Source organism: Zootermopsis nevadensis, unplaced genomic scaffold (genome assembly GCF_977971745.1).
Source record: "Zootermopsis nevadensis isolate Lab colony 2312 unplaced genomic scaffold, Znev_1.0 Znev_ptg000022l, whole genome shotgun sequence".
In the NCBI taxonomy this organism is placed as follows: Eukaryota; Metazoa; Arthropoda; class Insecta; order Blattodea; family Termopsidae; genus Zootermopsis; species Zootermopsis nevadensis.
This window is the reverse complement of record NW_028259154.1, coordinates 12,728,457-12,749,701: the sequence shown is the minus strand read 5'-3', so window position 1 is coordinate 12,749,701 and position 21,245 is coordinate 12,728,457. Positions and strand designations below refer to the sequence as shown.

The 21,245-nt window shown below is 35.9% G+C and overlaps 1 protein-coding gene across 3 annotated transcripts in view; it reads right to left on the bottom strand.

Moving 5' to 3' along the window:
- LOC110832657 (lachesin) overlaps window positions 1–21,245 on the bottom strand; it is a 509,136-nt gene that overhangs the window by 69,650 nt on the left and 418,241 nt on the right. For all 3 annotated transcript variants that reach the window (XM_087353324.1, XM_022069833.2, XM_022069832.2), the window contains one exon: window positions 954–1,075. In XM_087353324.1, coding sequence (XP_087209450.1) covers window positions 954–1,075 — 122 coding nt within the window. The remainder of the gene's footprint in view (window positions 1–953; window positions 1,076–21,245) is intronic.

The window sequence follows — 21,245 nt, the reverse complement described above, 5'->3', positions numbered from 1 at the left end:
CTGTAGCGCCGTGTAGTCTGGTACACGTTTACCAGACTCTACGGTGCTACAACCTATAATATTCATACTCGTCGCCTTGAGAATATGAAATCTCAAATATGTTCCTAATATTTAATAAAAGACTAGAAAATAATTACGTATTTTCAGTTTTGTAATTCTGTGCTTTTATTTTCCTTTGCTAAAGTTATGCAACTTTTTATGTTGTAATAATAACAACATTTGTGCATTGAAAATCGTCTAAAAAGGCAAAAAATATGGTGATGAATATATTGACAATGTCAAAGAGAAAAGGACTTTATTCCTTAGGCTGCAAATAAGTTTAATTACAAATGTCAACAGCAAGACATTTCACGGATATTTTTAAATAAACTTCACGAAACTGAAAGTACAGAAGAATGCATGAGTGGGAAGTGTTTCGTCGGCCATTTTATTGCTTCATAATACAGTCCGCAAGAGTTAAAGAAAATGTCAAGCAGATTTCTTAAACGAACCCCTGGATAAAAATAGTAACCCCACAAAAAATAAATACAAGCCCTAACATAACATGTTCCCATCATTTTAAAAACAGAGCTACTCCTGATCTGTGGCGTAAAGCATCCAAGACATTTTTACCTGACGACAAAAGAAGATTCATCTTTCAAAACGCAGAGAGTTTAAAGTTTTTGGGATTTTTAAGATTTAAGACAGACGATGTATAAAGAATAAAGTAGTAATATAATACATCGCCAAGACATTCCCAGATAAAGGAAACGTAATAAGCAATCTGCTGGAATTTTACGCTACTCATATAAATTCATGTAATATCCAGTTTCTGGGAATCAGGATTTCAAACTCAGCCATGAAATCTAAGACCCGTGACGTAGACTCAGAGTATCATAATAGATACTTTGTAATTTAAAAAGTTATTAAGTAAGATAGACAGCCTACTTGTTTATACACAATTCTCGCATTACCTTGCGTGTCCAGTGAATACTGGGAACGGGATTCCCCGACGCCTTGCATTCTAGAGTGATAGATCCACCCTTGCGAGCCTTCAGCTGGCCGTTGGACGGCGACATGCGGATGCTAGGTGGCACTGAAACAAAACAACAGAGAAAAGCGCTTAATATGCTTCGTGAAACGCCGAGACGAATTGTGTGATGAAACAAAAATGCAGTAAAGGATGAATATTTTAGCAAGTTATATTCTCATATGCACCAGAATCAATATAACAATAATAATAATGCAATTAACTTAATAATAATAATAATTTGCTACATAACGATCAAGATAATTACGTGACATAATCAAAACAATATTTTCTTTCTCTACTTATCCTTACTCCCGAGAATAACCGGTTTATTAAAAACATTTAAAATATATTGAAATAATAAGTCAAAAAGGAGCGCGCACAAGAATTCCTCCAATGCGTTGCTTAAAAATTAGATTCCTGACTGATATTATTTTCGTTTATAAACCATGCGACAGATCTAACAAGATATATTTCCACCAGGAAAGATTAATTTGTTGCTATAACATTAATATTGGTACCGCCAAAATGTCTGTAATATTTACAAAACAGAATCTGTAGGTAGGTTTATGTTTATGATTATCTTTACACAAAGTTTTATCTGTTTATGACAAGTAATCCGGTTAATACCGCAAAATAAACAGCGATTGAAATGCTACAAAAATATCCTATATAGAGTACCCTCTTGCCTTTCGGGGAAGGGGAGTTACGTTCCTGAACACCCCCGCGAACGACAAAACTGTGACGCGGAGTTCAGGCCTTATGAAAACAGCAGAATTAGTGGAACTAAGCGCACACGAAATATGATACTTAATAAGTATAATAAATGATTAATAAACATGAAAACCTTAATTGTAGCGTTCACTGGCACTGCGTAGGCGTTACTGGCTGAACGTTAACAGGGTGACTAAACACAAGGGTAACTATGGGTTATAAAACTTTCGGAAAGTACAATCGAATTAAATCTGGTGTGGAACCATATCTACGTACCTACCGAGAAAAGGATGTAGGTAGGTTTGTACGTGAGCCCTCAGTGCGTCTGCGCGGAACATACGCCGCGATGCATGAATATTACCAAAATAGTTTTTCCATGAATAAACAACTCACAAACGAGGAGGAGTCTGCTGTAACCCATACTTTTTAGAGTCTTATTACTAAATTCTAAATATTAAATTTCAGTGTCTAACTTTAGTAACAGCTGCAGTTTTACTCTCAAGTCTTTGAGTTTGAAATGTTGATATTCAGGTTACAAGTAGTAATAAACTGGAAGATGCCCAATTGGGATAGCTTCTAATATCAAAATTCTGTAAGAAGTTTCATATAAATCCATCAAATACCACGTTATTGGGGGAAAACACACGGATAGACAAGCATGACACCGTGAACATAAATTTTGTTTAAAAATGTATAAATCTGTCCGTGAACTGAAATTGATGGCATAAGAAACGTAAAAGAGTCAGAAGACATATTTCAATTTCTTGCCTAGTTCAACTAAGGCAGAGCCCCCTAGTGTGCATTAGTTGCACCCATCAGTAAGTGTACAATGCCTTGTCATTCTCTGCCTGTCCGTTGTTAAAACAAATTTCCCACACATTGTGATTTGTATGGGATGCACTACAGGAATTGACCGCATTCATTCCTTCAGTGGGAACACATTAATCCCATCTGTCCATTATAATACAGCAACGTTTTCAAAAGCAAACTTTTGTATCTGGCACGCAATTAATTTTTTGTAAAATAACCCAGAAAGGGGAAAAAAGCAACAGAAGTTTTATTATAAAATGGAGCGTTTTAAATGGGACAAATTCATTTAGTTTGTAACAATTACACTTTTGAAGTCTAGACACTATGGCTAGTGGTATAGATCCTGAGACCCGAAATCATAACACCGTCAACTAACTGCCTAATATTTGAAATCAAAAATTCAACACAATAATGACGTTCATTAACCCAGAAAAAATGTAAAGCAAGTCATAACTAACTAACTAAATGGCTTACCCAACCCGAAGGTTCATCACCGAATTAACCAAAGCCCTCCATCGGACTCTGTCCTGGGCCAACAAAATCCAGTCTACTTCAGCTCCTATCTCTGATAAATCCCATGTAAAGTAACTCGTAAAAATATTAACTGCGTATTTATTTTGAAACACGAAAAGCTGATTAAATACATCCACTACACGCGATTGAAATGCCAGTCTAATCCGGTGGGACAATGTCATGGCTAACCACAATAAAAAGTCGGTTCAGATCTTTTATAACAAAATTACTATATGTCAGATATTGAAATATGTTTTTCCGTTTCTCAAACTATGTAATGTTAAGGCAAACACAAATGTTTTGAAGACTACACATGACGTCAGAATCGTCATTTGACATAAACATATTAACAGGTGAGAAAAGGCTGAGCTGTCATTTAAATGTTATTATTTCAAAAAATTATTAGTTGTAATAATAACTTTTTCAAATGTTACTGTTCGATTCTACGAAAATATTCTAGAATAAATTATGTTTTCATGCATGCAGTATTTACATACCTTTAAAAATTTCGACCGAAAGACTTCGAAAGAGACATACTAGACCTTTAATTCCCGCAGAGTGAAATATTACCCACTTCCATTTCCATATTACACACGCACTCTCCTGCACTACAATCACTTGCTCAAGAGTCCATGCGTCATTAAACAGCAGAATCATATTTCAGAACGTTCCATCGACTGGGGACAGAAATCCTGACGTTGCAATAGAAATCTTACGGGATAAGATATAGTTCTATACGCATTACGCTACTACAACTGATCTCTGCGTAACGGTACGTTTCAAATACCACCGTGATGGAAGTAATTTTGCTATCATTTTACTGTATTAAATGAAGTTGAGGGCTACATTCATTACCATAACCACCGCAATAGCACGTATATTGTAACATCCCTCTTTAATTCTCCATTCATTATGAGATGAGAGTCAAAATCTAAGGGTAATATCCCTTTTCGCCAATCAATGCGCTGTTGAATCCTTTTCTATAAACATCGATAAACAAAAAAGAGTCGACTTAAATAAAAATGGAATTACATCGTAATTCATTAGCTTACAGACATAAAATTGACAGATCTGACAAAACAACTCGCTATAAAAAAGAAGAGGCCCCTATCTAATAAAACGTTCAATAAACCTTGTCACATAACTGTCCACATCGTACCAATTAGTGTTATCAAATTCCACTGAATTCAGTTCTGGTGTTTTGTTTTTCGTCCGCTTTAGCGCGGCCTACATTGAATCCTCGTATGAGTTTGTATCAGGTTTTCTGTTTATATCGGCAAGTTTGATGTATTACTACATATCCACAGGCTACGGTCGCCTAAAGCGACACAAATCTACAACTGCTCTGTATGCCTCTGAAGCAGAATTGTGAGGTTTAATGATATGTGCCAACAAAGAATGTGATTCTTTGTCCACATATCAGATTCTGAAGTCGATACAAGGGCCTTCAGGCATTGAAAGCCGGATATTTGGAATTAGGAACCCAAAGTCAAACCAGCCAAATTTTATTTAAAGCTACAGTAGCAGAAACATAAATATCAATAGGCCTACCCTTCATATCCAAACCATACATAGGAACACAATTTACGGAATGTATTCATCTGCCTTAAAATTTCTACATCAATGTTAAGTCATACCCATCTCCGCTACATTCCACATAGAATCTTTCAAAAACTATTCCTTACATAAACTCTGTGTGTATTTAACTTCCCTAACCTAAATACTTCCCCAGTCCACTTCAACCTTCCTTTTACTGTTATAATAATAATCATTTTTAAATACAAGGACCTTCTCATTGAAATACAATGAATGTGTAAAGTAAAAGCGAAAGTAATTCCAATACTTATAGGAGCAACTGGAACTGTCTCCAAGTCACTAAAAAAAATATTTGGCCAGCATCTCGGGGGAACATGACATTAGGGAACTATAGGAAACCGCCATTCTAGGAACATCATACATAATTCGAAAGACGCTGATGTAAAATATATAATGCCTGACACAAAATTTGTATAATTCATGTAAAACATACTTAAATAAAATGTATTTCAGAAATAACTACTGCTCTATACACCTCAGGGGCAAGGTTTATCTCATGTACATAGACGTAAATAACCTGTAAAATGGTGAGTATATAGAATAATAATAATAATAATAACACAAAACAAATTGTATAATTTTTAAAATTTCTTCTTACATACAATTATAAATTTCCAGCTTAATTCATACCTCATAGATACTAATATTTAACTGTGTACTTTGCTTAGAAATACTTGTAAACTACATTCTTCCATCAGAGCAACAGATCGCGTTTCATAACCTTGAAAACACGACATACGCCAACCTCGATCATCAGTGGTCTGAAGAGTGAAACGGATGTTAAAGTTATAAACTGAAAAGAAGAAGGAAATCAAATAAAGAATAAAGAACGGAGAAAAAATAAGAAAATGAGGACAAGGAAAGAGAAGAAATAAGATTGAAAGAGGGAAGCAAAACATTACAATTTTTATTTCTTTGTCACTAGGATTAAGATTTGATGTTTTCGGTTGACCTAAAATTCAAACATAAAATAAGAAATAACAACCACAATTCGCAATTCTTCTACGAATGCGAGTAACAAATACAAGTTGATTTATGGAAGGCTGACACATAGCAGCAGTTCAGAATACACACACTTATACAAATTATACACATACATAACACATCCGTCATATTTCTTCGCTCCAGAGGCGCAGGCGATGCTTTAAACAGCACAAAGGGAAGAAGACGACTGGGAGGGTGAGAAGGGGGAGATAAAACAAGCAGGCCTTCCGAGAAGAAGCGACTTAAGATTCGCACAGAAATACAGACGTTTGGCACAAATGCAAGAAATAAAAAATAATAACGAACATTTCGGGAAGTAAAATGACCCAAGGTTCGAATCTCCGCAGGGACAGAAACTTTTTCTTCTCTTCCATTCTCAGACTAGCCACGGAACCAATATCCTGCCCAATTCCTCACTGGTATGGCGGAGCGCCAAACCCAAAATATTCTGAGCTTTAATTACACACCCCATATACATTTTCGTAGAGTGGTACTTCATCACATAAGACACATATTTTAATAATACGATACACAGTTGTTCTGTGCTTAATCAAGCACCACGCCACGAAGATATTCAGGGGAGTGCAGGTATAATTTTTCTTAACCTTGGTACTGGTTGGTGTTAGTGTTCTGTTCCATTTACAGATCGTGTTTTCTCCATCCGCACACACAGTTCATCGCCGAGAAAGAAATAATTATTTTTTACTTAATTATCGACATATATCGATCCCACCACGGCCGTTATCACAGGACATAAACATTATTACTTAATGTAGTAATGCAAACATAATAAGGTACAGCTCATCAAAATTACATACACGTATATACGTAATTAAGGTTAAAGTGAAATTATAACTGCACGCTGTTGTTTGAACCACGCTTAAAATTTTCCCAGATAAATGTTTACGAAGTGGGAGCCTTCTAGGTGTAAAATGATCGTGGCTTTGTTGTGTTAATTGCCCAGCCATATTTGTTTAATGACCACAACCCATACAATGTCCAGAGAGTTACGCTTGCACAAAGCTTTTGATATTTCAGATACAAGTGACGGATGTCACGTGACCATGAGGGGAGTTACAGAAGATAAATGACACAACTCACATTTCATGGCCATGAACTCAAAAATGGCCCACGAAAATAGTAAAAAAACTATAACACTGACATACTGGATACTGGGATACTGGGAACGACCCGTTCTTCAGGTTCCTGAGCACTGCGGGTCCCAACTTTTTAGTTTGCTTGATCTATAGACATTTGGTAGGACTCTTTGGACGAGGGATCGGCCAGTCACAGGACAGCACAACACAGAAAAACGCGGACAAACACCCATGGCTTGAGTGGGATTCGAACCCACGGTCCCAGCGACCGCGCGGACACAGCGTACCCCATAACACTGACATAAGTGACAAATATTGTTAACGAGATCAATGCACACACGAAACCATTGTACGACAAATGTACTTAAGACTGATACATAATAATAAAACTAGGATAAACACTGTAGGTCTGGAAAGATAAATTTAATATTGGTAGATAATAAAGAAAATTAAGAGGGGGGAATTTTATTCTCTTTGGTACATATGACACTTTTAACACAGAGGCGTCTCTGGAAACAGAAGAACTAAACCGTTTCAGGATAGAACTTTTCCTTGAATGGAAAATGTGAGAAGCACTACGGACAAAAAAACTAATTTGAATAGCCATCGTAGTGATGTAAAGTGTGAATTTATTTATAATATGTAAAGTAGGTTTGCTCAAAACTCGACTAGAAGCGGTCCTCTAGGGCCGATTACGCTCAGCGACCGACGGGGCCGACCACTCTGTAAGCGGTTTAACGGACTGGAAGGAAAAGGCAGGCGATCGACTGTCGTTAAGGTCAAAATTTGCCCTGCACATCACAACGCACGACCTGATTGCGACACACAAACAAGAACACCCGTTTCCGAGACTGGTTGCATCGGCGTAGTTAGTATTGTTCACAGGGGTTAAAGAATGTGCGCCTTGGACTTCGTCCGTAAGATTAACGCTTGCAAGATACACGAGCATTAGCAATTAGTAATTAGTACTAGCGGCACAACTGAAAATTATACGAGTGTAAACATTCAAAAACTTAAATAGAGAATAAATAATAAAATCAATTCAAACGAAATAAGTTTAGGATAAACTGGATTTGTATGGAACTTTACTTCAATAACATTAAAATATCGTAAGACTTGAGGTTCTCACAGCGGTGAGTATGAAGATATCCGTCTTCTGGGTTATTGCGCAATAACCCAGAAGACGGATATCTTAATTAAAATATCGTATTTATAATATAGAAAGGAAGAGATAATTAAGAGACTGAAGTGTCCCGACAAAGGAAAACATGAAAGACAGAATATACTTACAGTAGTTTCCTTAAAAATATCTTCCTGTATTTTTCGCTGTCATATGTACTCCTGGTTGCAGCGAGTTCGATTCTCAGCTAGTGTGTTTGTAATTAAGCATGTAAGTTAACATAACCTTGATGCATGTTTCATTGTGTAATCTCTTCCTGCTACCATTAATCTCTCTGAAGTTTACCAATAGCCAAACTGATCACTCAGCATTCGATTAAAAGTTGTTAAACAATTTTCAGATTACGATAACTGCAAAAATAATATGTAATTATAAGTTTTATTACACACACTGTTTAAATAAGTAGCTTCGCTTATCCTTTATCCTCTATAACGTTCTGTGCCAAATCTCCTTCCTAATTATATGTTTCCTTCTTGGCATTAAATTTACAATAAACTGCCTGAAATATGACCAATAGTCATATTCGTGTTCGCATATAGTGGAGGTCCTTTCGTATCTGCCTCTGATATAGGACGCTAGAGGGTTTTCAGTCCCTGGAAATATGACGAATCTTTTTGATTTCACTGCGAATTTCAGATGAGTATGATAAAAAGTGCTAAAATACACCGACCTTGAGCGGAGACGATGCTAGGATTTTATCTCTGCACTCACTACGACAGTTGTGACAACCTAGGACATATAAATAGCCAGCCAAAGACGGCCATGGGGTAAGGCAACATGTCACGTCCTGAAAATTAACGTTTCAATTACATATATATATATATATATATATATATATATTTATAACCGATTACCGCTGTGTGTGCCGTAGTTTAAATGTAATAAAAATGTGTGTGTGCACGATAAGCTTCATGAAATTCCTAAAAAGAAAAAGACATTTAAGCCACAACACACTGAATATAAATATGTATAATCATAAACTGAGAAGAGAATGGATTTCTGGACCTTGTCTCGTAGTCGGTTCTTTGTAAGACATTAACTAATCCTACCTCGTCACTTAGCAGAATCAAATATACTTACAATAAGACAGGCCATGAAAGTTTAAGAAATTTTAAGAATGCTTATATGCCGCCAAGTTAATACATTATATTCAAAGAATCTGATATACCAAAAATGAACGAAGCCAGCGAAAGAATTATTTGAGAAATTGTCTTCTCACTAACAAACTAAGACTTTAATTTGACGAAGGATTCAGCCACCAAACAAATTAAGAAAAGTGTGTAAGTGAGGAAAAATTAAATCAAATAGCGAAGCATCGTTTGTCTAATCAAAACTGCGTCAAAATTTTCCTGCAGGTTGTAAGGAAAACCACGTCAGACTTCAATTACGAGATCAGGCTACTGTATTATATCTCAAAACCTTCAAAGTCCACGTCAGAGCGCTCTGTACTTTAGTAGTGTATGCGGCTTGAATGCAATAATTTTAAAATTATTCTTCAATAATTATATTCTGAGGTCTGTTTCGGGACAGTGTAAATCTAAGAAAATGATTTTTCAGGCGCGTTAGTATTCACTGTACAAAACAGCTGATAGCATTATACCATATAAATCCGGACAGCTAACGAGTTCAAACAAAGTCCCGGAAACCGGCAAAAGAAATGATTTTTGCCTTGTACGTGAATCAAACCCGTATTTACAGCTTGCATGCCAACCAAGAAAATAACTTAATCGTTTTCTGAATCATTTGCGTGCAAAATATACAAATGGTATAATGCAAGTTCTTTAATTTTACACTTCTGTCATTAAAATCACCTTAATGTAACTTACAGTTTTAGTAAGTTACACTCTGTAGAAGACATTAACTTTAAGACGTTACATGTGGAAAATACTTAAACGTCCAGGCCAAAGGATAGACTAAGTTGTTTTTTTAATACGATATAAGTTGCAGGAAGATCTGTAAAATCGCGTACGACGGCAGGTCCATATGAACGGGATCCTTCATCCTTTTCTCGGACTGGGACATGTTCATATACGTTCTTGGCAGATGATCCAGAAGTAGTTTGCCATTGCCTTCTTCTGTGTGTGAATGGAGTAATTGTTGGGACGCCACGGAGAAACCGGGGAAGCCCCCGGAGGAAAACTCCGTGTTGCCTAGACCACGGCCTTGCCTTACCAACTATTATTATGGCGATAACAGATAAAAGATGATAAAATATGAAGGATATAGCATGCAATGAACAGACGACAAATAACATTAAAATATATCTCAATATAATGTGGAATGGATTCACTGGAGGGAAAACAGTAACTTATTTTTGAATTTCGTAATATTCGGTAAATTTACTAGCTGACCGACTGTTACATTCTCAAGGATATGTTATGAAGTTATATCTTATGTTATCGTGGGGGGAATCTGGAATCAGATGCCTTAAACACGGAAGACACTTGAAACATTTTGGAGGTTTTTCTACTAATTGACTGTTTATGGGTAAACCCTACGAATAACTGGAAAGGGCCCAAAGGATCATTTCAATAGCTCATAACTAGAGTTATGCCAACTTTTAACGCCTGTTAAATTAAGAATTCCTAGTGTACTTAGTCTTCTTCGTTTTCCCTTAGGGCCACAAGCCACTGTAACAGCAACGAGTCCAATAAAGTTGGGACATTATGCAACTCAATGCCTTATGGATTGCTACAACAAGCATTTGCTGCACAAATGTTATGAAGCTTGTTCCAAATCCTTCAACTGCAGAGGTTACTAACCTAGTGACCTCTTCGTAAACATTCTACTTTTTCATTCGTGATTTTTGCTGGCTTTCTTGAATATCCAAACTGAAATTACTCGTATTATCCACTGCCCGTTCAGAGAAGCTCTGTATAAAAGTACCTTAAAACACATTTTCCTTCTAACACCTTTTAATTAACAAATAATAATCATGCAACAGTATGTCATTCTGCATTTATGTAGACAAGCAGAACTGGTTTTTAAAGTGGAAGAGACAGGATCTAAATATTGAGATCCCCTTCACAAAGTATACAAAATAGAAAAAGTTAAATGTTACTAATAACTAACTAGCCAACTAGTTTAATAAAGAACTAGCTAGATAAAACAATGAAAATTACGTAATAATTTTAATAACATAACAAGCTACATTCCGGTGCGTCTAAGTGACTAACTAACGTAAAATGTTTAATGAAATGAGTTCTGTTCTCTTCATTTGTTACATTAACAAACAGCGGCGTCGGTAGCCATGACGGTATGAGGTGATAATGTCAATTCTAAATATTCTGTCCTGCGTAAATTAAATCGAGAAATAACTTCCTGACACTCAGAACTGGAAACGGGACAAATTACGATGAAACAAGTAAGACATTTAGATATATTCCTGCAGCGGTTAGATGCCGGTCTTTCTCTGCTGATCCTCACTTCAACCTCAGGTATAGTCGGCGCAGTTGTTTTTGGCCGGTAGCGAAGCTAGCGGACTGGCCTACTCTGTGTACCTGAGGTGGCACGGTCAGTGTATTTCTTTTGTTTGGGCTTTCAGTCTGATAAGATCCTCCGTGCAGTCAGTGACTCGCTCCTAGCCTTCCCCTTGAAAATTCCACCGGCCAAAAACTATTGCGCCGACTATAGTTCAAATTGGAAATTTGATCAGAGGTGCCCGGTGTTAACACCCCACCACAGATTCCTGCTCTCTCGAACTGCCAGTAACGACAGTAATATTTAATTTTCATTTATTATTACACTTTACTATAGAGACAGAACAGGTCATTTGGGTACCTCTGAAAAGAAATTGTTTCTTCACAAGTCAATAGTCAGTTAGCTAGCCAACGAATTATACGTCATTATTATAAACTGAATTTTCATTAAAATTCTATTGTGCTATTTTCAATCCTTCAGTAATCTAAAACGAGAACGCTTGGAGTTTCAAATCATTCTAATATTCATTATTAGTGTGCTCACAAGAGCCTAACGCTGCTTCCTGTATCATGCTAGATGAATGAATATTATTAATCTAGCATCTGACATGTTAAGTTTTGTGTGCTGAGAATATGATTACTATTTTCTGGATTGTTGTGCTTTGTAGTCTGTTGGAAGTCTACTGAGGTTTCGGAGGTGAAAGATGATGAGTGATTTGTCGCCTTGATGATGGAGGCGGAAATCACATCTGAAACTTCGGAAAACGTCTACGAGACTACAAGGCGCAACAACCCAAAAGACAGTGCCCCTTTTAATTTATGAAAGGATTTGATCTTAGTTTACGTGAAATGTCTAAGATAATGATTAAAAACTTCGTTTTTCTTTTTACAGCTTTTAGCAAAGACTGAGAATAGTGCCATAACATGTATTGTAGACTATTTTAGATAACATGGGCATAAGGGAAACATTTGTTTTAACGTTTGTATGTAATGCGTTGTTTCGCACTTTTAAGACACGCTGTTTTCACATTTATACAATGAACGAAACATAACATAACATAACTTAATCTAACCTAACCTAACCTTACACAGACTGTGGACGAAGTTAATCCATGGCTACATCTGAAATTCGAATAGGAAGAGACAAGTACCGAAGAATAGAGGGAGATTCAGAGAGGAAAAGAGAGAGACGCAAGGATAAAAGAATACATATAGAGAGGGGTACAGAGAATTGGAGAGACTCTGAGGAAGTAACAGAAAAAGGCAAAGGAAAGATGTGAGTGAAAGGAGACTCAGGAAGAATACTTTAATTGAAAGTACGAATAAGCAACGAAAGTAGGAAAAGAGATAGAAAACAAAAGAGACCCCAAGGAAAATTGCGGGTATCCAAACAGATGCAAACAGAGAAAGGCTTTAAGAGACGAATAGAGAACAGCAAGAGAGAATGAGGAAGGTCATTCTTTTTGTCCTAGAAGTGTGGGTTCATAATGAGTGGAAGATAGTAAAAACATGGAAGGAATTGCTCAACTTCATCCTTAAAGTTTATAAACGTTAACTGCGTTTAAAACAGGACAGTAGGACAATGTAACCAGCACGAATTTATGAGTGTCGTTAGTTTGCTTTACGCTAAACTACAAACTATTTCTTAAGTAGGCCTGCACAGAATGTCTATGAAATATTATGGAGGCTTCTTACGGCTGAATTTACTACTCCAATGAATAAATCCATAAGACACCATACGGAATGTGGACTATAGAATTGCTCACTTACTACTTACTAATGGTCGCTGTCATGTTCACAAAATATTATATTAATCTTATATTTTATAACTTTATGATTTCAGATAAGATATTATTGATAAACTAACAAACGTTAACTAACACGAAGAATTGTAGTAATCAAGGTTTATGAATAACTAACACACTACTTATCAGATGTCACTCAAGATTTTCCAGAGTTGGTGAACATCTACCTCACTACACGGCGCATAACAAACCAGAATACATCCATCTTCATTATAACTACTAGACAGAATAAAATAAATTTAGCAGTTAAAAACTTTTTCGGATTTTGTAAAATCCGAATGTCCATTAACAGCCATCACTAGGCCTTATCCGAGCTACAAGAATCCAGTCCACATTCTCAGATACTGTTTCATTTAGATCATTTTTAATATTATCTCCTCATCTACGCATATATCGCCCATGGAAAATTCTACTTCCTGTTTTCCCCATTAAAATTCTGTTTATTTTTTTCATCATTCCATCCGTGCTACTTGCCTCAATAGTAAGAAGAATAATAAAATAATAATACAGTTCATAAGTGACATCTAGTTTATGACTCTAAAATAATTCGTAGCTCATTTTACGCCCTTCCCCTACAAGCGTTTACATACTTGAATACCAAAAGCCAGTCTTGGATAGCAATCACTTAACTGCGACTCTCCCTAAGGAAGGCAATTATTAGATTAGTTGTTTCCCGACCAAATTCCCTTCACCGCTTTCTCTAACCTAATTTTCTGTTAGCATCGTCACTCGCTTTCCTTGCGCTCAAGATGTGAAACACGACTTCCAACCAAATCCCACGTACTTCATTACACAGTCATAAAGGCAAGATGCAGCTAATGTCTTAATGGATATTCTTTAAACAACATACCCTTTGCGCAGTCAACTCCATGCAATAAAGAGTCACTTTCAAAGGTAAACCTCATTCCAGTGTAAATATGAAAACACAGTGTAAGCATTGGTACATGGGCGACACCGTTTGAAGTGTTTGAACTTCTACAATAAACACAGTTCTAGGTGGAGGAACTGCATCCAAATACGAGAAGTTACTGTAAATATATTTAATAATCATCAGTGGAGAACCGACAAGAGCGATCTCTTACTTTGGGGAATTGGTATGTGTTGCAACTCTACACGGTAAAAAGCGCCCTAACCTAACCTAATAACTAGGTATATCTGCTATTACCAGGGCTATGGAGTCGGAGTCGGTAAAAATGTACCGACTCCGACCTCGATATAAAATCTTAAGAACAATTTCTATACCGTGTGAGCGGCCGGCGGCCTCTCTCTTAGGAAGATTCAACGACGCGTTGAGCCACATGGTGTGGGAATAATGCTTTGTAACTTTGACTCCGGTACCTTACGAATACAAACTGTCTACAAATCAACCGATTTCTGCAATAACCATTAGACGTATATTTAAATATAGGTTATAAGTCTAAAAAGTAGGCTGATGACTCACGTGGTGATTGTGAAATCTCTTATGGTACCATTTACCATTTTAGTAGGTTTACCCTTTTTAATACATATTGAGCTTTTATGAAGGATTCGGGGTTGGAGTCGGAGATTTTAATATCGACTCCACAGCCCTGGTTATTACAACTCGAAGCTTCAACTCAGATTCAGCAAATTCAGGCAACGTTTATTCCAACTTTGGAAAGGTTCAATGTTGGTCTACCACTCTCCAGTTATTATACGTTTATGTTACTTATTCCTTAGGTTTGTACTTTTAAATACAATGGTTTTAATTTATGTTTTATCTTTGAAAGTGACATCATATTTCAGAAACGTAAATATAAAACAGCTTTATGACTACAAGTATATCTTAAATGTAATATTTGAAGCTTTCAAGACGACTAAGAATTATGAATTCTTCTCGGGCTGTTAGCCGCGTCAGGTGGTTAAATGGGGAAATACCAACGTTTCAAGAACCATCTTCGTCGTCGTCCTCAGGGTACTAAAGTTGTTGGAGAAACAAATTGTATACTACAGGAGTGTTATCAATTTTAATAATAATGAAATGGTATGTTGAGAGAAAAATGGAGGAATCTTGTAAGCTATTATGTATCTTGAAATTCTAACAAATTAACTAATTACGAAATGCGTAACAATTCTGGCGTGTCTACCAGAACTTGAACTTTGACTTTTGGATTAGCGACAAATACGTCAGAGATATCAGATGTCAATGAACTTCGTTTGGACGGGTGTCTGTCTGGCGTATGTCTGTCTCACTGGCGGTTGTGCAGTTAGCTGTAATTTCACGGCTTATAATTCATATATGCGGAAATTCTCTACCAAGTTACTTCCGCAAACATGTAGGCTTTCATGCAAAATGCTCATTTTTGTCTGATTCTGGCCAAAATTGGAATTTATTGACAAATGTGACGGAAATTATTCAAGATGAAATCCCATTAAAATACGTTAGGCTGTTCTGGATTTGTTATATACTTATGGACAGACAGAAAAAAACTATTTTCATAGACGCTCCGCACACGTTCAAATAAGCCTAGAAAACATGGATCGCATCGTGTTCTTAGAAACTCTTAAAACCTCAAAATACTTGGGATACATGAGGCAATATGTAAGCATATTATTTGAAAAATCTTAGAAAATTGTGCTCAGAAGTGAACGATTTAATGTCTTAAGATAAACTTCAAATGCGAGGTTTCGTGTATATGGCGATGAACGTACTGATTACACAAAATATGGAATACCTTGGTCCGCTCAGTACTCATAGATTTTTTACAGGGACGATCATGCAACGTGTAGACGTGCTAGTAATTTGTTAGATAACAGTGTTATAGAACACACATTGAAGTTGATGTTCTAGCTATAAATACAAATTGAATATAAGTTGCGTGCAGTTTTACGACAAAATAATTCTGCACCGATGACAGTAGACCAAAACTAAAAGCTGACATATTGACCGCCTTTCCCCTAACAAATCAAACCTACTCTCTCTCTCTCTCTCTGTGGCAGCTTTGTTGTGCAAACTTTGGTGGTAGAGGCAACATGAAAACTGGTAGTGTGTCGGGGGTGTGATTGGAGTAAACTTTGAAATGTTCATGTCAGGAGACAGTATACCTACAAGGTGTGTGGTGATGTTCGCTTGTCTCCAGGAAGTTTGTTCACTTCGCTACAGTTCGAGACACGAGATTCGAGTTTTCTGGTACCGCGACACTACGTGCGACTAATCGCACATAATTGTCATGACGACGAGTGGGGAAACGTGTAGGGTACAGTACGTACAAAGCAATTGGAGGAAACTCAGTAGAATTTAAAATTATAAGTGTGGCAACGGTGGAAACTTAAGTACGATTATAAAATGAAAAATGTGTTAAGGGTACCATTTAATTTAGTGGGAAAAGTATAGCGGGCTCTGCTCACAGTAAATAAACTAGAAACATACGTGTTCTCATTCCTATAAATAAATTTGCAATCTCAAAAGAATGTTTTATGCAATAACGGTTTATTACTTAAATATACAGATGCACAGACGAGTGTCAAAAATCCGTAAACATTTTCGTGATATGTACAAGATGTACAGAACATTTTTTTTACACCAGACTTTTTCTAATATGACAGCTATTTCTTATTTTCGTTTAATTAAGTACAATTTTATATTGAGTTATTGGGACATGTAGTCTTGTCGTTGTATACTAAGCTCAAAGCTGATAACAAGGACAGCATGTTCCTTTGACATTTTGGGATACAACTACAAATATATACAACTACAAAACTGAGAAAATCAAAGTCTAAACTCGCACTGTCTGATAAACCTAAAATAGTAAACACACCTAATTTCTTACGAAATATACTATTATATTATAATAAAAAAACAGTTCCTATCAGTCTATAGTCAGGCACTATACTGAATGAGATATTCCGACTCATATTACATGTGGTGAGAAGAAAATAATACTAATGAATTTAGATTACCAATCTTTTATTAAATGTGTGATAACAAAAACATCACTGGTTAATTCTGTAAGACAGAAAATTTGGCGTTATTAACATTTAATCTGTACCGAAAATATTCCGTATTTATGATGACTTCGAGGTATCATTAGATATTAGTATGGATGACACAGCAAAAATCACTGAACACGTTGGTTTACTTTAAAGGCTGACAATAATATACCCATTAATTAAATTACAGGCCAACAAAACAGTACTTCAAAATTTGTTAGATGATAACTAATTATATTTTTGGCCTTCGTTATTTCAACCTCTACGTCTCAGGTAGATGACTGTGTGGTTGGATGTTAAAGAAACATTACTTGAAGGGACTTGCACATAGAGACATGCAAACACGTGGGAATTGTTGAGGATCTGGTGTTTGTGGTTGAAGAGAGAATGTGCGTTGTACTCTAGAGTCCCTTGAGCACCGTTAGTTAGCTTCCCTTCCGTTACCAGCCCCAGACTCTGAAGCGCTGCACAACACTTACAATACCTTGCCTCGCACCATACCGTTAAAGTCTGACAGATCACAGACTAATTTATAGACAAATGAGCGACATCTGCGAAAATAAATGTTTTCTTTTGTTGCAGTTCTACGCCTGACACATAACGAAAAGTTAATTTCAGATTTGAGGTTCTCACGGAAATAAATATGTCGATGACAGAAGCACTGTGCCCCATAGAAGTTGAGTATCTTCACGCGTTTCTTCGAAAATGAAGTGGCCTTCGGGAATCCCCGGCTATGGAACTATTTGGGAGAATCCCCGTAATTATATCATGACAAACACTGACTCCACCGCCCACGCTGAAGTTATTAATCCCTGTCAACTCTAACGTATATGACAAACATTTTCCGAGGTCAAAGGTCATATTTTGACGGAGAAAATTCTTCAGTAACTATTTTCGCTATAAATAAGGTGACATTCATAAGTTGTAAGACTAGAGGCAATAAGAGTAACGCGGTACAATTTTAACGACGTTCGTACAGTTCCAAATTTGCTTAACAAAAAAAAAGATTCTTAACATATTTTGTTCTAGTTTCATTGTTGAAGTGGGATTGGTAATGTGAGTTTGAGATATGACGCAGAAACAAGGTTAACGTATGAGATAAATTAAATGTGGTTTAATACAGCATACCAAATACCTATCACAAGTTGACAGTTTAGTTTAATAGCGAAGCCACAAACGCCAACGAAGTTAGATAACAAAGCAGTGAGTTCCAAGGGACTTGTCTATGTTAAATAAAAGACTCACCTTCCAAAACCTGATGCTTGCAACGCAGTTATTATGTTTTACGACGATTTGGTACGTTCGAATTTGGGAGGGTGGATAATAAATATTCAGCATAGATTAAGTAGCACTGTAATTGTACAGAACAGTGATAAACAAAGTGAGGTATGTAATTCACCAATGGTCTGTAAATAACATCACAGATTATTAAAAATATGCGATATCTGAAAAAAAAAATTGAAATGTGTAAGAGATGGTCAAACGGTTTTAGCGAGTTGCTCTTGGAAACGTATAATCCATATCAAAGCACGTAACTACTTCATTTCATTTATTTGTTAGGTAAAAATTACAAGTTAACGATTGCGTCGTGGATTTTTATCAATTCTCCTGTGAAATTATCTCTTTTAGGTAAAAATATTCAAATATTTTGTGTGGGTTTACAAGAACTACAAACTTTCATTACAAAATTCCTTCAAAATATGTTTATTTATTAGCTGAATAAATTTCCATGTGATTTTAACTAAATAGCAAGTAAATATATGCTTTCTAGTGGGATACAAGAAAACTAAAGAAAATATAGAAACCTTCTGCAGAAATGTTCAAAATACCAAAGTAACTTGTAACATTTATTTATACTGAACGTCGTAGCGGAGTGATTCGCACTCCTGCTTCGTATCCGGAAGATTCTCAGTTCCAACCTCGACCCTCAGACTGACTATCATAACTAAGGTTACAGTCTGAGCTAGACAAAGAGTATCGTTAAATAAAATATAAATAAAAAAGGTTTTCGAATCCCCAAAAACTTTTGGTTCCTTGATCAAGAGGACAGTCGCACATTTTATTTTCACTTAATATTACCAAATTTTGTTCTTCAGAGACGAAATTACAGTATGAAGATGGTTGTCTTCTGTAGCGTAGAGCACGGCGCTACACAAGAAGACAGCCATCTTCTTTTTGAACACCATGAAAACCTAAAGTCATATAACATACAGTATACCTGAACGATATATTTAATTCATAAGATCGAAATGTTTAATCTCGTTGAAGTCAATATGTTCTCTTCAGAGCTTTGTAATCAAATAATTTCGATCTTTGCTTTCCTCTCAAAGTGCAATTCAGTGTTGCTGTCTGTTATAAATGTTTAACACACAACATCTAAGCAAGTACACGTTAAGGATATTCCGGACTTCGACACCTGAACTGTTCACGAAGCATGCGACATGTAGCTGAATTAGTAAACATGTTACGATGTTTGAGTTACACTAACTGACGACAGATGTCTTAAGGAATTGGGTGGAACAATGACTACAGCGAGATTACACTATACAAGTTTCAAAAAGGATTAATATTTTACTGATAACTACATAATAATCCAAATAACTGGCACTTAACCATTCACCATTTCTGATTTGAAGTCACCGTATTATTATTATTATTATTATATTTATTATTTATTTAGTATAATATTTTATTGTGTATGTTTTTTGTCCAATATTAAACTGTTTTTAGTATAATTATTATTTTACTTATCTATAACATTTAGTTTTTTACTTATGAGTTATTTTGCAATAAATCAATATTGTACAGTTATGTTTTCAGTTCTTTGTTTGTTTGCTTTTGTATTGTAATGTTTGTATTGTTGTTAGTGCTTGGCTGTTATTGGCCTTTTTGGCTGTTGTCAAGCACTTTAATAAATGAATTGAATTGAATTATAATAACCCGTCATCAGGTCCGATATAATGTAATTCAAAATTTGTTTACATTTCAACACTATTATCCCATCTCCCCAATACGGGATATTAATGGCCACTTATAAAATATTTCTAATAAAATCTATTCATCCACGTACACGCTCAGTTCCTGTAACCGCACTTGACCTTGAAAAATCGTGCTTCTTAAATGAACATCCTCAAGAGACCTAAATTGTATCATCTTAACATTGGATACCTTCATATTCCACGCCAAGAATTACTATTTTATGAACAGTTCGTTGAGAAATATACTAAGATTACCAAATAGAAAATCTATAATGTTTTGAGACATCCAATTAAAATGCACAAACTTTAAGAATGAAGGTATAAGAAACACAATAAAAAGGTAAATAGGAAGAATGAAAAGAAAAGATGGCAGTAATGTAAGTTAAGTTTAAGGGGATGTGATTGTGTTTTAGAACACATGGAGTTCCTTTAAAAAACTTTTCAGTCAAGAGTTTTACGGAATCTTATCCAACTACTTTCATTCAACCCCATGCTGTCATCCTTTACGACTTTAAAAGCTCATTTTTCACGCATTCTCAACCTCTGAAAGACGTCAATTATTTGAAAAAGCGAAGCCTAGAAGACGAAGAACAAGAAAGGAAAGCCTAGTTGAATGCGAACTAGCGGCTTTATTGGGACGAGGGAGGTGATGCTGACGTCAATTATTTGTTGGTCTTAAGATTTTATGACTTTTACTCTACTACCTCACACAAAGACATTAGAAACAAACAGCACATCTGTCGAGAGAGAAAATTAATATAATCTGCTGAGAGAAATGAAAAATTGAGCATTGAATCTTTTGTGAAGTTGAACAAACATTAATGCATATAGATCAGACGGGGTTATTTCGGGACCGTCCACTGGCCGAAGAATCTCACAATGAAATTTTTTTGGGGGTAAATAGCATCATGTTAAACATGTTGTCATGCTCGATGAGTATATATCAATTAGACATTAGCAGTGAGGGTAAATATTTATAAATGCACTAAACACATCGTAGCGCCTAAAATGCCTAAGAAAATGCGACCATGATAATGGGATAAGAAGTTACGAAATATGTGAACCAAGATATTGGCATATGATGTTGTCTGTTTCAAAACAAAGAGTTGTATCTGAAGGATAGTAGAATACCTAGTTCAGCTAAATACAACATTATGTTACAAGCAAATATGATTTAATTACATTACTATCA